The 14,384-nt window shown below is 46.5% G+C and overlaps 1 protein-coding gene across 1 annotated transcript in view; it reads right to left on the bottom strand.

The window, feature by feature from the left end:
• Positions 1 to 14,384, bottom strand: part of MARCHF6 (membrane associated ring-CH-type finger 6) — a 1,340,093-nt gene that overhangs the window by 725,945 nt on the left and 599,764 nt on the right. Inside the window, exon 16 of the mRNA XM_085606770.1 lies at positions 8,034 to 8,153. Within this exon, the coding sequence (XP_085462896.1) occupies positions 8,034 to 8,153 (120 nt within the window). The remainder of the gene's footprint in view (positions 1 to 8,033; positions 8,154 to 14,384) is intronic.

A 14,384-nucleotide genomic window follows, 5' to 3' on the forward strand; every position in this document is an offset into this window, starting at 1 on the left:
TAGGCAGTTTTTATGGAAGGAACACAGGCGCTGGGCACCTGATTGGCAGGAGCCCAGGGCACAACAAGGAAAAGTGCATCAGTTATCAGGCAAAAAGTGGGGTGGGGGTGTTACTGCAACAGAAACCCACTTCCTTACACTGGTCTTGAACCTACTTTGGGGGAGTCAACTTGTAATGCGGTGAATGCCAGGTCAAGACCATTAATATATAATGTAAATAAAAAAGGAGCTAAAATGCATCCCTGTCTGACCCCTCTTGAACATGTAAAATACTCTGTAGTCTTTCCCTCTTGCGTGTATCTTACTGCAGCAGAGGTATTAGAGTGTAGAGCCATGAGTGCATTCACTAGGCCAGGTCCATCCCCAGTGATCCCATGAGCTTATACAGTTTTGTATGATTTACACAATCAAATGCTGCAGTGAGGTCCATAAATGCAAGATAAAGCCCCAAGTCTTTGGCTACAGTATACTTCACCTGGATCAGGTAGAGATTTAAACATTGTGCAACCGTGGATTTGTCCTTCCGGAATCCATATTGGACATCCATTATTATTCCATGGGTCTCTGCCCAGTCGGACAACCTATTCAACACCACTCTGCCCAAAACCTTTGCTGTTGCGTCAATAAGGGATATTGGGCGGTAACAATGCGGGCTATTCCTCTCCCCTTTCTTGAATATCGGGACAATGGTTGCCGTGGACCATGAGGGAGGCATTTCTATTGCAACTGATGCATTTATTACCCTCACCAAGATTGGTGCACATACCTCTGGATTGTTACGGAATAGATCAGGTGGAATTCCGTCTGGTCCAGGGGCTTTATAGCGTGTGAGACATTATATTCCTAATCTCAACTCATCTAGAGAGAAAAAAATTACGCCAGTTCCCTGGGCCTCAATCTGTAGCTGTGGCTCGTCTCCTCTCAGGGGCTGGGGCGGGATGTTCTCCTCCGGTGTTTTCCCGATTAGCTGGAAGGAGAAATCGATTTTGCCTCTCTTAAAAAAAACCACTCGACGCGGCCAACCCTACTAACTATCGGCCCATTGCTAGACTGCCTCTGCCAGCAAAGATAGTGGACAAAATAATGAACAATCAATTGTCACTATTCGTTAATGCAAACGGTTTGCTGGATCATACTCAATTTGGCTTTCGCAAGGACCATAGCACGGAGCTGGCACTGATCAAAGCCTCTGAGGAGATAAGAGCAGTTATGAACGCAGGAGGTGCAGCAGCTCTGGTGCTCCTCGATCTCTCTGCGGCTTTTGACACGGTGGATCATCTCCTCCTGCAAAGATGTCTGGAGGGGCTAGGAATAGGAGAGACAGCACGAGCACTCATAGCCTCCTTTCTCACTGATCGTAGGTCCACTGTATCCATGGATGGCTTCAATTCAAATCCATACACTCTTCCATGTGGTGTCCCTCAGGGTAGCTCTTTAAGCCCCACATTGTTCAATATATACGTTTCTGAACTAGCGCCCCTTATTCGGGAATTTGGTTTCAGCCTGACCACCTATGCTGACGACACCCAGATTGTGGTGGCAGCTTCTAAATTCCAACAATCTCCGGCCTCGCAGTTCAGATGTTGCATGAGTGCAATTAATAAATGGATGACAGCACACTGCCTGAAGCTTAACTCCAGTAAAACGGAAGTTTTGATTTTCGGCAGTATACAGCCTCCCTGGAGTGACCTGTGGTGGCCCGTTGAGTTGGGCTCCCCGCCCAATCCGGTGGTTAAGGCAAAGAACTTGGGTGTGCTCATGGATGATAAACTTACCTTCCATCATCACACAAATGTTGTGGTGTCAGCTTCGCATCTTCTCATTAAAAAAATTAGGAACATTTTTCCTTATATCCCTGAAAACACCAAGAGAACAGTAGTCTCCTGCCTTATTTCATCTAGGCTGGACTACTGCAATGGTTTATTCCTTAACGCTCAGAAGCAGCACCTGCGAAAACTCCAGATGATTCAGAACTCAGCAGCTCGCCTCATACTGGATATCCCTAGACACTGCTCAGTCTCTAACGAAATCCGCAATCTTCACTGGCTTCCCGTCTCACAGCGTATCGAGTTTAAAGCCTTGTGCATTGTTTTTAAAACCTTACATCGCATTGGTCCTTCTTTTATGCAGGTTCATTTTACATGGTATCAACCCACCAGACAGCTTCGGTCTATGGGAGCACGAATACTGGCTGTTCCTAGAATTCACAAAGCCTATTGGGGTGGACGCAGTTTTTATTATGGTGCATCTAAACTGTGGAATTCCTTTCCCTTTTTTCTCAGGAATGCCAGTTCCTTGACCATTTTTAAAAAGCAATTAAAAACCTGGCTCTTTCAGCACTAGGGGCAAGGTTGTAGCGGGTCACTGTTGGGTCTAGCGCCAAGACACCTCCGGGTACATGTGCGCTTTTATAAATTCCTGTAACATAACATAACATTATACAGGCCCTCATAATGAGCCGACTATTGCTCAGGTAAAATATTATGGGTCATACATGGGTTGTTTGAATCTTTAAAATAGGGGTTGTTCATAACCTTCCAAAAGCGGGTGGAATCCTTAAGCTCAGCGTCCTCTTCTAGATCTTCCCAAGCCTTCAGTTGTAGTTGGCGTTTCCGTGTCCTAACGGCCTGTTTGTACATTTTGCGGCAGGTCGTAATCCACCTTTTATCTCTCGGAGATGGTTTAAGTGCCATCTTTAAAACTCTGAGGGCTTTTGAGCACTACCCATCAAACCATCTTGGCTCATCCCTGAGGTGTGTAGGTGCAGGTGCTATTAAAAGGCTATCCACTAACTGCGCGATAGCTCTATATGACTGAATTAAATCCTGTCCCTGTGTATCTAGGTCTAAACAGTTCTGTATATCCTGCTGACCTCTCCTAAAAAGGGATTTATTAAAAGCAGCCGTGTCAACCTGCGCCCAGCGCAGCCGTCTTCCTCGATCCGTCGCGGAAATCAACCCCCCCCTTCAGACTGTGCGGGACCAGATGCTGTTGTGGAGCAACAAGTGACAAAGTTACCGGATTGTGGTCACTGAATATACTATACCTAATATTAAAACTAGTAATAAATCTCCTCACTGTATGAGAGACAAAAATAAAATCAATAAATGATGCACAGCCTCTACCCTTATACGTGGGGGGGTCACAGGTGTATCTGGGTGGCAGACAGTCAAATCCATTCTATGGGTCAGCTCAAAGGTATTTAAAAGCATGCACAACTCCCTTCCTGACTTGGTGTGCTCCATGTGAGGCCCTTTGTTTAGTGTACATGTCTGCCAATCACATTCAGTCACCCTCAAGTTAGGACACAGGTGGCAATTTAAGTCTCCCACTACAATTAGGTGTGCTTGGGCACGTCCTTCTGCATGTAGTTTCCCTAAGCAAAGGCTTAGTTCCTCAAAGGGTTTTGAGCCTTGCAAGTTTGGCTGAGCATTATAATAATTAATAAATGCCAAACTGTAGTTCTTGCTCACAAATGTTAGACCCTGTACTACTGCCGACTCCCTTGGGATCAAATTCCACCTCCCCTGTATCTTTATATCTACAAACATTATCAGACCCTCGCTGGCTCTCCCTGCACCAGACCTTCTTCCTGGGCAAAAAAAAGTTTTGTACCCTTCTAAAAAGAAGGTATTTACTGGTTCCCTAATTTCCTGGATGGCAATTACGTCAAACTTTCTAATATAATGGAGCCACTGTTCGTCCTGAAACTTACTTGCCAAACCTGCCACGTTCCACGAGATAAGTTTTAAGCCATCCCGATTTCGCCTCACCTGGTGGCATGAGGCATCGCACTTATCCCCATCTATGCTGGGAGACCTGCATTCCCTAAGGTCCCTATATCCTTCAACATGGGTGTCAGTAAGTCCCCCATCGTCATCAGCCACATCCCTCCCCCCTTGAACCTTGGTATGTGTTGCCTGATTACCCTTCAGTCTTGTCGCACTCGCTCTCTCTACAAGTCAATCTATGTCGTTCAGTTCCCTCAATGGAGCGAAGGCGTTCCTTAGCTGCAATGGACCCCCTCTCCAACTCGGACCCGCTTCCTGTGTAGCCACACCGTGGGGGAATAAAGATTTGGGTAGGGGTTTATAAAAGAAGCCCAGTGGTACTGGTTTAATCCCGGAGTCTGCCATAAATGATTGCGAGGATAAGAACAAAATCTTCTGGGCCATTGAAGGGTACCTCAGTGTGACAATCACGTAATCCCCTTCAAATATTTTCTTGAACCTGCCAATCCACGCAACCCTTCTTGCCATTAGGACATGTCTGTGGTCTGAGCAATTAAAGCCAAAATGTTTTCTTAGCCAGTAGGTAGCCTTATTTATCAACTGGTGAGTAGACTCTTCCTGTGAGCTGTCAAGTCCTGGTACCCCCACTAATACCACAGTGTACAGGCAACATGCCGGTGGGAGGTCTAAAACTGGCAAATTCTGTGTGTTGTGGGCTAGTTGAGCAGCACCACTAGCTCGCTGCTCCCGGTGGTGAGAACCCCCTGATCACTTCTTTCATTCGGAACCCTGCTGTGTTGATCAGCTGGCCCACCCTCAACAAATCCCCCTGTTCCCCCCCGTCCCGTTTTATCCGTGGCCACTGACGGGATCTGGGACTCAGAGCCTATCTCTGAGCGTGGCATAACATTCAAGTCTATTTGTTGTTGGCAGGTGTGAATAGACACATCATCCTGCCTGGGCTCAACAGCCAAGGGCAACACTTTCTCAATGTTCGACAAAGATACCTTAATGTCGGTGATCGTGTTTGATAGTTCACTTAAGAAATCCTTTATGAGGCCAGTCACCAATGACACTATTTTTTCCCTGAGAGGCACCCAAAGTTCTTCTACATCCTTGCCCGATCCCATAGTTCCCCTAGAGTCCGAGTCTTTAAGATTATCCTTCGCCGCCTTGGGCGCTAATTTTCCCTGCACCTTGCGCTGTCTCTTTGGGGCTGGCGGACCACTCCGCTTCATACATCGACTAGTGGAGAGTGCAGCCCTGTTCTGTGTGATCTGCACCACTGCTTGGGTATTCGAACTGCTACTGGTACTAGGCCTCTCGTTTACGTTGCAGGTCTCTTCACCTTCCACCCTCTGGCTTAGAGTAGTTCCTGCTCCATTTCCATCCATGTTTCCAGCTACCAGTGCTGGGTCCCCTTCTAATGTCAGCGCTGGTGAACCAGTCTTGCCCAGCGAGAGCCGTCTCTCTGCTTTATCAATTTCTTTAGTGAATGCTCCCACTGCCTTTATTAGGAAGGAATCAATAGTGCCCTTGGGTGTGTTCGGGGATAAACCCGTAGGGGGGTCCTTCCTCTTCCCCATAACCTGCTCAAAAAGGGCTCCCAGGGGAACCTCACCCAACAACTGCTGGCACAGCACAGGACACGGGGCACAAAGCAGTTGCAAGGTCTTGATGCCGCTACACAACACTTCAAGCACTACTGAACACAAGTACCAGCTCAATCCCGCCCAGGCTATACAGTGATCGTCACTTACTGTAAGGCGGCATGCAGTCTACTGATGAGTACTTAGTAGGCTGGTAACAGATGCAAAGGGTATAGCTCGTCCCGGCCACCTCTGGTCAGTGACGGGCAAGGACGGGCCCGCCCTTGGCCCGGGGTTTGCCCGGGCACGGCCCGCACCACGGGAGAAGACCGGCGCTTTTCAGCGCACCACAGCAGCAGCACGTTCCTCCCTCCAGGGAGAGCACGAAGTCCTGAGACCTGGAGTCCCCTTGAAAGCAAATGGCAAGTGGCTGGACGAGCGCCTCCAGCGCCACGGGAGAAGACCGGCGTTTTACAGCGCATCACAGCAGCAGCACGCTCCTCCCTCCAGGGAGAGCACGAAGTCCTGGGACCTGGAGTCCCCTTGAAGGCAAATGGCAAGTGGCTGGACGAGCGCTTCCCGCGTCGCCGGAGAAGACCGGCGCTTTTCAGCGCACCACAGCAGCAGCACGCTCCTCCCTCCACGGAGAGCACGAAGTCCTGGGACCTGGAGTTCCCTTGAAGGCAAATGGCAAGTGGCTGGACTAGCGCTTCCTGCGCCGCGGTAGAAGACCGGTGCTTTTCAGCGCACCACAGCAGCAGCACGCTCCTCCCTCCAGGGAGAGCACAAAGTCCTGGGACCTGGAGTCCCCTTGAAGGCAAATGGCAAGTGGCTGGACAAGCACCACATACGCACAGAATGTGGGTACGTGGCAGACATCTGCTGAGTGCACGACCCACAGGACTTAAAGACAGAAGGCATGGATGGAACACTGTTCTCGATGAGAAGTTGAAGAAGAGGCCAAAAATGGCTTGGAGGTATGCTTCAACGGATTTGCGTTGTAGCACCGAAAAAGAAGAAACTGATGTCAGCACATCAGCGGTTGACGTTATGTCGTGAGGCAACATCAGTACAGAGTCACACGACCCCCCTCTACCGGCGTGCAGAGGTATTGCTGAGAACGTTTTCCGGGTACAGTCTGGCGCCTGAGGAGAACTGCCAAGGTAAGGAATCTGCAGCTAGATGTCTCTATCAGATAGAAGTTACTAACATCAGAGGCGCAAGCTAATGAAAATCACCATCAGGCATTTGTGAATAGCTCTAATTATTGGTGCCAAAACCTTTGATCTTGGATGAAATGAAAGCTGGGGCCAAAAGTAATTAAGGCCACCAATTCCAGGCCTGTAATAAATGAAAGACTGCTGACACCAGTGATGCAAGAGGCATGAGAGAGAACTTGAATATTCCCATAAACGAGATCCATCAGGAGGTCCTCCGGATTGCATCCAGTGGTATGGCCAGGACATGGCACCCACTTGCAAGGAAGGACATTAGACACCAGAGACTCTTGAAATGAGCCCCTACCCTTGAGTGGTGAGTTTCATCTAAGGACACCTGGAAAAAGACTCTGATAAAGAGATACACAGTCAACTCAATGTGGAGAGCTTGAGACCATTTGTGGAACTTTGGATTCCAGAAAAGCAGAATCAGTTACAGTAGGAGTTTCAGATCACGTGTTAAGACTAAAGCTTTTGCAAAAAGTACAACATTTTGAAATTGACTGATGTCTTTGCTGAGATTAGAGGATAGAGAGTATGGTTGGTGCTAGGATTCAAAGTGGGAGCAAGAATGATGGCGAAAAGGGGGTTGCAATGTAGGACAATGGATTATGGCGTATCCAAAAACCACGTGCTCTGATCTTGACCAAGCCTGGATGTACCCAATTTTTAACTCACTGCACAATGAGAAATTAGAATTTGTAATTTGAATAGTGAATCAATGTATTCATATCCTAAGTCTAACATACAAAATCTAGATAGCAAGATCATTCACCCATGTGAACAGAGTCCTCATTGGTAGTTTGTGGACCACAGTCTTTGAATAAAAACATTACATAAGTAGGGCACTTACTGAATCTAGGTGGATAACCATGAATTTCACTTTAATTAAACATAAGGCACTGAGGTTTGGAAGGCACTAGCTTTTTCCTTTGTAAACATTTATCAATAACATTTTGATTTAATGTGTACTGTGAATTAATCACAATTTATAAGCACTGCTTTCAGTCACAGATCAGTTTGTCCAGATTTGATGCAGACTACCCAGTATCACCCTACTGCTATTTTCCATTTGCATCATTAGGAGAGGAGGGTTTTTAGACAGATAAATCCAAAATGTTGATACTTTGCCAGCAATTTAATTTCAACCTTAGCCAGCTGATATTAAACAAAGACATTTCTTATTGTACACAGTGTTCCTATGCCTCTCAATGTTCAGTCAAATGTACTGTTGGGACAACAGATGGTTTTTCTTGATAAAATCTATTACCTTCCTTAAGATACAACGAAAGAGGCCTGTGAGATTAAAGCTAGTCAATTCTTCAATGAAATGTGATAAAAAAATACAGCTTAATGCATTCAGGTACTGAATTAAATATTTGGCTCAGCAAAAGCGATAAGCATTTTTTTTTGGTTTGTATTAACCGGTCAAGTCCTCAGTTTAAATTAGATTGCATAAAAAAAATTGGAAACATCTTACTAAATGGGGCCCTTACCACTGATAAAATGAACCTCCTGAGATGTCTATAAATAGGCAGATGGATCATTTCCTGAACTGGATTAAAATCGGGATCATTCAAGTTCCTCAGAAACCACAGGACACCAGGCCTCAACACCTACAAAGAGAAATATATTTTTTACCTGAATGGTTCATCCAATAAACAAAAGTAATAAGATGCATAACAATCGGAAGAATCATTTACCAGTAATCAATGAGAAAAGGTTACTCACCATTTACTACAGATCCCCTGAGTCTTGCAAACATTGGTCTTCTCCCCCACACAGCACAAATATTTCCACATCTACATCTTGCAGAAGCCTATTACTTTGGCCAATGAATCGCAATTTAGTTGCTGCCCTCAGTAACCAAAGACTGAATCTTTTAGGAAAGCGAGGGGTCTTCTCCATAGTTTTCAAAGCCTTGGGTCCTCAAATTACTGGTAAAAAGATAATCTCCTTTACCATACACAATAGTCAGATCATCACTCATAGGCACGGCTTAGGAGGTGGAAAACTAAAAGGAAGTTATTATTAGCTGCACTGTTTAACTAAATATAGGAACAACTCTGGGCTTAACATGAACACAGTAGTGTTTAGCAAAATAATTTAAACAGACAGGGAGCTGGTCTGGCGCTCGGATTTCATAAAGCTTCCTATAACTGCTGTAAAAGCCCTGTAGCTCTCATAGTCACTGATTTATCTTCAATTGTAGCAAAGAACTCAAATTGTTCGAAGCAATCGAGTCTTACGCTGGAATACTACACAGGGTTCTGTGGGGTCACCAGTGAAATGGAGAGCATACAGATTCCACGGATCTGTTAAAACAATACATTAGTACTTGATAGTCCTGACTCTGGCACTATAAAATACGGATCCTAAATTCCCCACACTTATTGTGTGTGATTCGTTTTACTGTGTCGAGTCTTACAATTAAAATCTACACTATTGGGGCGAGAATGGATTTAGAGATTCTAAAGGTTGCACAGTAAAGCACAAAATGCTTTGGGAACACGTGGAGAAGCTGAAAGAAGGCCTGCCACGGCTCATGTCATTTATACATTGATACATTGAGTCATCAACGTGTTGGGGTTCACACTTAAGGGAATTCAATGGAGAATGAAGCCACTAAGCAATAGCTAGTACTGCTGCCGTTGCTGCAATAACTTGCTCAAGCACAAGGTTAGCTAGAACAACTATGATGGCAGTTAATGCCACTCATAACGGATCAGCCCATGCCAAAAGGTTTCCCACCAAAATACACCTACAAGTTAGATGCACAAAACATACCATATGCTAAGATTCTAGGAGTGGGAGATAGAGTAATACCGAACATTAATCGAAGAACTGATACTAGCAGCACATGCAGGTCTGGGTTCTGCTCATGCAAGGTTTACTGCTACAGTTTCATTACTAAATCAACGCTATTGGTAGTCTGGTCTATCAAAACAGACCAAGGACTTTGTCCTTAAATGGGACATCTGCCAGCATATGAAAGGCTCCACCGTATCACGTCCAGCACTGACAGCTCTATTGATCTCAGACAAGCATTTGGCTTGCGTTTATATGGACCACTGTGGCCCCTTACAATCAGATGGGGCTTACAAGTATATCTTGGTGATAGTGGATTCATGCTCCAAATTCCTGTGGGCTCAGCTGATGCTCAAACTGTTATGAAGAATTTGCGAATATTTATCGGGAGATACGCAATTGACACACGACATTCATCCTGCACATTTACATACCATACTGTAGAAACCTGTTTGGCCCATAACGGACACTTTATGCTTCTATTTCTTGCTACTACTCTCTCTTTCCCTGTCAATTATGTTGTATGTCTGGGGGAGCAGCTACACATCATCCAAGATGGCTGCTTATTAGCAGAGTTCCCTCTCCTCAGCTTCGAGGCATCATAAAACATGGTGCCTTGCACTATTTACTGAAGTTGTTCCTGTCATGGGGGGAGGGGTTGACACACCCCTGCTCTGAACAAAGCCTGCTAGGGGCCTCCCAACGGTGCCTGGGACACTGGCTTCCAAATCCAACCTGGCTTGGTACATTGGGAGGCCGGTAGGAGGAGATCCATATGGGCCGAAGATAACATGGCAGGAGGTGTGGAAAATGCTGGGCCCACTGAGAGCCTTGAATGGTGCTGGGTGCAGTGGAATCTCCCTGTGAGGCCCTACCGCCTACTAGGACAACAAGTAGTACTGTTGGTGCCAGCGGGGACACAAATGGTGTCTGAGAGGTGCGGGAGCATTTAAACACGAAGTAAGACCTCCCGGCCCTGGATTCATGCCATATCCGCAACCTGGTACCATTTCCCTAACAGACACTGCAGGACATTACATCAGCAGAAGAATCCTACACACACACACCACTGTTTTCAGTTTCCACAAAGAAAATGCGCACCATGATAATGGCATCAAGGGGGCTCATGGGGACATAAAATGATACTGTGGTCGTGCGGGAGCAGATAGACCAGAAGCAAGTCCTCCCGGCCACATATATACCTGCCATACTTGTACCCTGGTTCCACTATCCCAATATTACCTGCATGACACTATACTTCACTCTAAGCTTACAGCAGCACTGTTCCCCTCTACTTAGTAACCGCATGCGAGAAAGACCATCCAGTATTGATGAATCCTCAGGGGGAATGACTGACAACGGAGGCACCTGTGACCCCGCTGCACTGACCGCTGCACACTTTGGGACCTAATAACAGCAACTGACCCCCCCTACAGAAATGTGCAAAGCCCTCTGACAGTGCCCTGTCCATGCCTGTTGTATGGTGAAGATAAACAATAAACAAGGAAAACTCCTATTTGAACAAAAGGTCACCAATAGTATGCGTTCTAGACCAGCATACCACTGAAATCACCGGATGCCACTGAAATCACTAGATGTAGCTGGCTCAATGGATCACCCAGGGGATGGCCTCAAAGTGATTTTACTGGATATGAAATCAAGTTTGAGGACAACAGACTTAAACATTGACCACCTTACAGCATGTATGGACCTCATGAACAATCTTATAAACAAACACAGTGACCTACTGAATGAGGTGTAGCGCCGCATATCAAAAATTGAAGATAGTGCACCAGAGCAACTAAAATCTTAGCGACAGATGGAAAAGAGATGACCAAAATAGTGGCAAATAACTAAATCTAGAATCGCGATCCCACAGAAACTACATTTGCATAGCGCATCTGCCACACTCAACCAACATATGTAGGCCTGTGGTGTTTGTGAAGCAACTCACTGCGGACCTATTTGGAAGGAGGATTTTCTCTGACATACTGGTGGTCAAGAGAGCTCACCAATTGCGGACCAGCAGACTTCCTCCTAGGGCGCTTCCCAAGACACTAATTGCTCAGATGTTGTACTACCAGGACCGGGACACGACCTAGTATCTGGCTAGAGAAAAGGGTCCACTAATTGATCAGGGCACTGATTGAGCCTTTTCCCCCAGACTTCAGAGTGGCAGTACAGGAGGCAAAGAGGGCATTCACTGATGCAAACAAGTTGCTGAGGTCATAAAATATTAAATACGCAATGCTGTATAATGCCAGTTTGCAGGTACAGCACAAGGATCGTGTGCGCATCTTTAGAAATCCTACAGAGGCAACAAAAATTGCCAAGCATGCTGCCAAAGATGCTAAGAGCAAAGGACATTAGGACTATGACACAGAGCAAAGTTTAGATGAAAAAAACATGAACTACTGCACTGGTACTTAAGCTCCCAAATGTTTTGGTCACAGGGACATTAATGTTGCCACGATCATCTTGCATTGAACCAGTCTAGGAGGCATTTAGGAGGATATACGATTCACAATATGGAACTGACCGCTTATTTCACTGCAGGAGGGAGCCTCGATTAGGCATCTGCGCCGATGGGTGGTTTGTAAGTTGTTTGAAATGAGACTGGTCAATATTGGCACGTGAATATTTGTCTTAAAAAATTGCTGAACATAGAAAGACTGGGGATGGAGGGTGACCGCTTCCTCTCTCCCTGTTTGAAGGACATAAGTGTGATGTAGTGGATGGAATGGTTTAGTAACAAGAATTTTACTAACCATTGGGGGTGTGAGAGGCAAATGGGGGATGCTAGTTGGGGAACTCTTTTAGACAAATCTTTATTATGATTAGACAGCTCACATACTTGCTTGCGTCCCTATGATCGCTGATGACTCAAATGTAAGGTTTGGTATTCCAGCGGCTGAGCATTGACAAAAAACTGGATTAACTAAACTCATAACGTGGAATGTGAGAGTATGGCAACCAAAAAAACAGAATACTGACATTAACATATCATGAGAGGTGGGGCGTGGCCAGCAAGATAGCAGAGTGGCAGCACTAAAAGCGTGCTTCGGCCTCAAAAGCAAGATACTGCTACATCCTGCCACCACTGTGCCCCCATAACACCTGAAACAGTGTCAGCTTATCGGGGTGAACGCAAGGAGGTGGGTCTGAGAGTCCCCTGAGATGACTGGGGACCGCGCTGTCTGCTGCTAGAGGGGCCCTGAAGTTGCTGTGCCTACACAGGAGCCAGCCAGTGGTGCCCACATGGAGAGGCATGTGACATTAGAGGCCCAGCAGCATACCCAGGCTGTGCCATTGAAGTGTCGTGGTGCATCGGCACCCCCTACCCCGGTCTGTACTGCAGGTGCCTGGATTGTTAGCCCTACACATTTATACTCTGCCAGGTTTGCTTCATTTTTCTGCTCTGCTGGATGTAGGAAACTGGTTCTGTGTATACTATACCAAAGTAAGGTACAGAGTGCACAGAGTCCAGTGGAACCTCAGAGGCTACAGTACATAATACTAATGCTCTCTTTTGTGGTAGCGTGGGCGAGCAGTTAGACTTATCAGAGGGTTGAGTTAAGCATTTGTTGTGTACACACACAGGCAAGAAACGATAACACATGTAGTGACTAAATCCGAGACCAATTGTTTGTAGAAATATTACTTTTTGTATATATTTTTTTATAGAAGCAAAGATACTTTGTTGCAGTGAAATACATTTTGCAATATCACTGTTTTTCAGTACCAGAAGTCGACACAGTTTTTCAATCAATAAAATGTTATCCTATGGGATGAAACACAATCGGCAATTTGCAGGGAAGAAAACGATTTGATGGAAGCTTTTGGATGAAATATCAGTACCAGGCAATGTTCAGGTAAGTGACCTCAGTGCACGACCAGCAATACTGGGGCTGCAGGGTGCACAGGTTAAACTCAGGGCATGGTGCCATTGTTATCCAATGGAAACAGGGGAGCAATCGAAGTGGCATTACCTGCAGATATGCAGCATGGTTTTGGGACCCAGTCTCCGGGGGTCAAGGTAAGCACGGGGCAGCACCAAATTTACATTAATATCAAAAAGGACACTGTTCCTAAAGCAGGGTGCAAAAAGTCACCTATGCATTGAGGTGCAAAAAGTCACCGTGTGTTAAAAAAGGGAATAAAGAAAAGAAACAGAATGCCCAGGTGAAGGGACCCACAAGTGAAAGGGAAGACCACTTTGTGTCCTCTGGTGCCCTCACACACCCAAAGGATGTCATGCTTCATCATCGGGCAGTTGCTCCTCGTAGGGCGGGCGCTGCAATTCCCTACGTGTCCCCCCGAAGGGTCTCTTTATCGGAGATCTTTTATAGGACTGCCGGATGGTGCATGTGGGTGTATGGGGTCCAATGAGGGTAATAAAAAAGCACCAAACTTACACCTCCAGTGGCACAGGGGCGGCTGGGTGCAGAGTGCTAACACAGCGCCGGGATCCGAATGCAAACCAATGGGAAACCTTGAACTTGAAAAAAGGCTGCTGGCTGAGGCCAGAAGGTTGATCAATGGAAACCTACGGCTGCGCAGGTAAGTTGGGATGTGCTAGAGTGTTGGGACACTCAGTAGATCTCCCAAAGGCCCAGGGGTCCGGGTGCAGGGGTGTCCTTTGGCTTCACAAGATACCTTACCAATGAGGTGGGGGGGGGGGGTGGTTCTCGTGCAGAGGCTGCAGGCGCTGACGTCGAGTCCGACAGGGATCAACCCACGAGGGACTTTCGCTCAGGATCGCTTGGGTACTTCTTCTAGACCAGTGAGTTTCTTGGACTTGGGCCGTGGGCATCAGGTGCATTGGTGGTCAACTTTGCAGTTCCACAGGCAGAGCTTTGATCTTTAAACTTGGTTTTTGGACAGGTATGCTGTTCACAGGAGATCAGGAGTACTTGTTGAAGGAAGGCAGTCTACCTGGGTTTTCGAGGTCGCTGGTTTGCGGGACAAGTCATGCAAAGTTCCCAGTCAGGCTGATGGAGCTGGGCCCATGGCAGTTGCGGGAGCTCCTTGTTGTGCAG

This window comes from Triturus cristatus, chromosome 5_2 (assembly GCF_964204655.1).
Source record: "Triturus cristatus chromosome 5_2, aTriCri1.1, whole genome shotgun sequence".
NCBI lineage: Eukaryota > Metazoa > Chordata > Amphibia > Caudata > Salamandridae > Triturus > Triturus cristatus.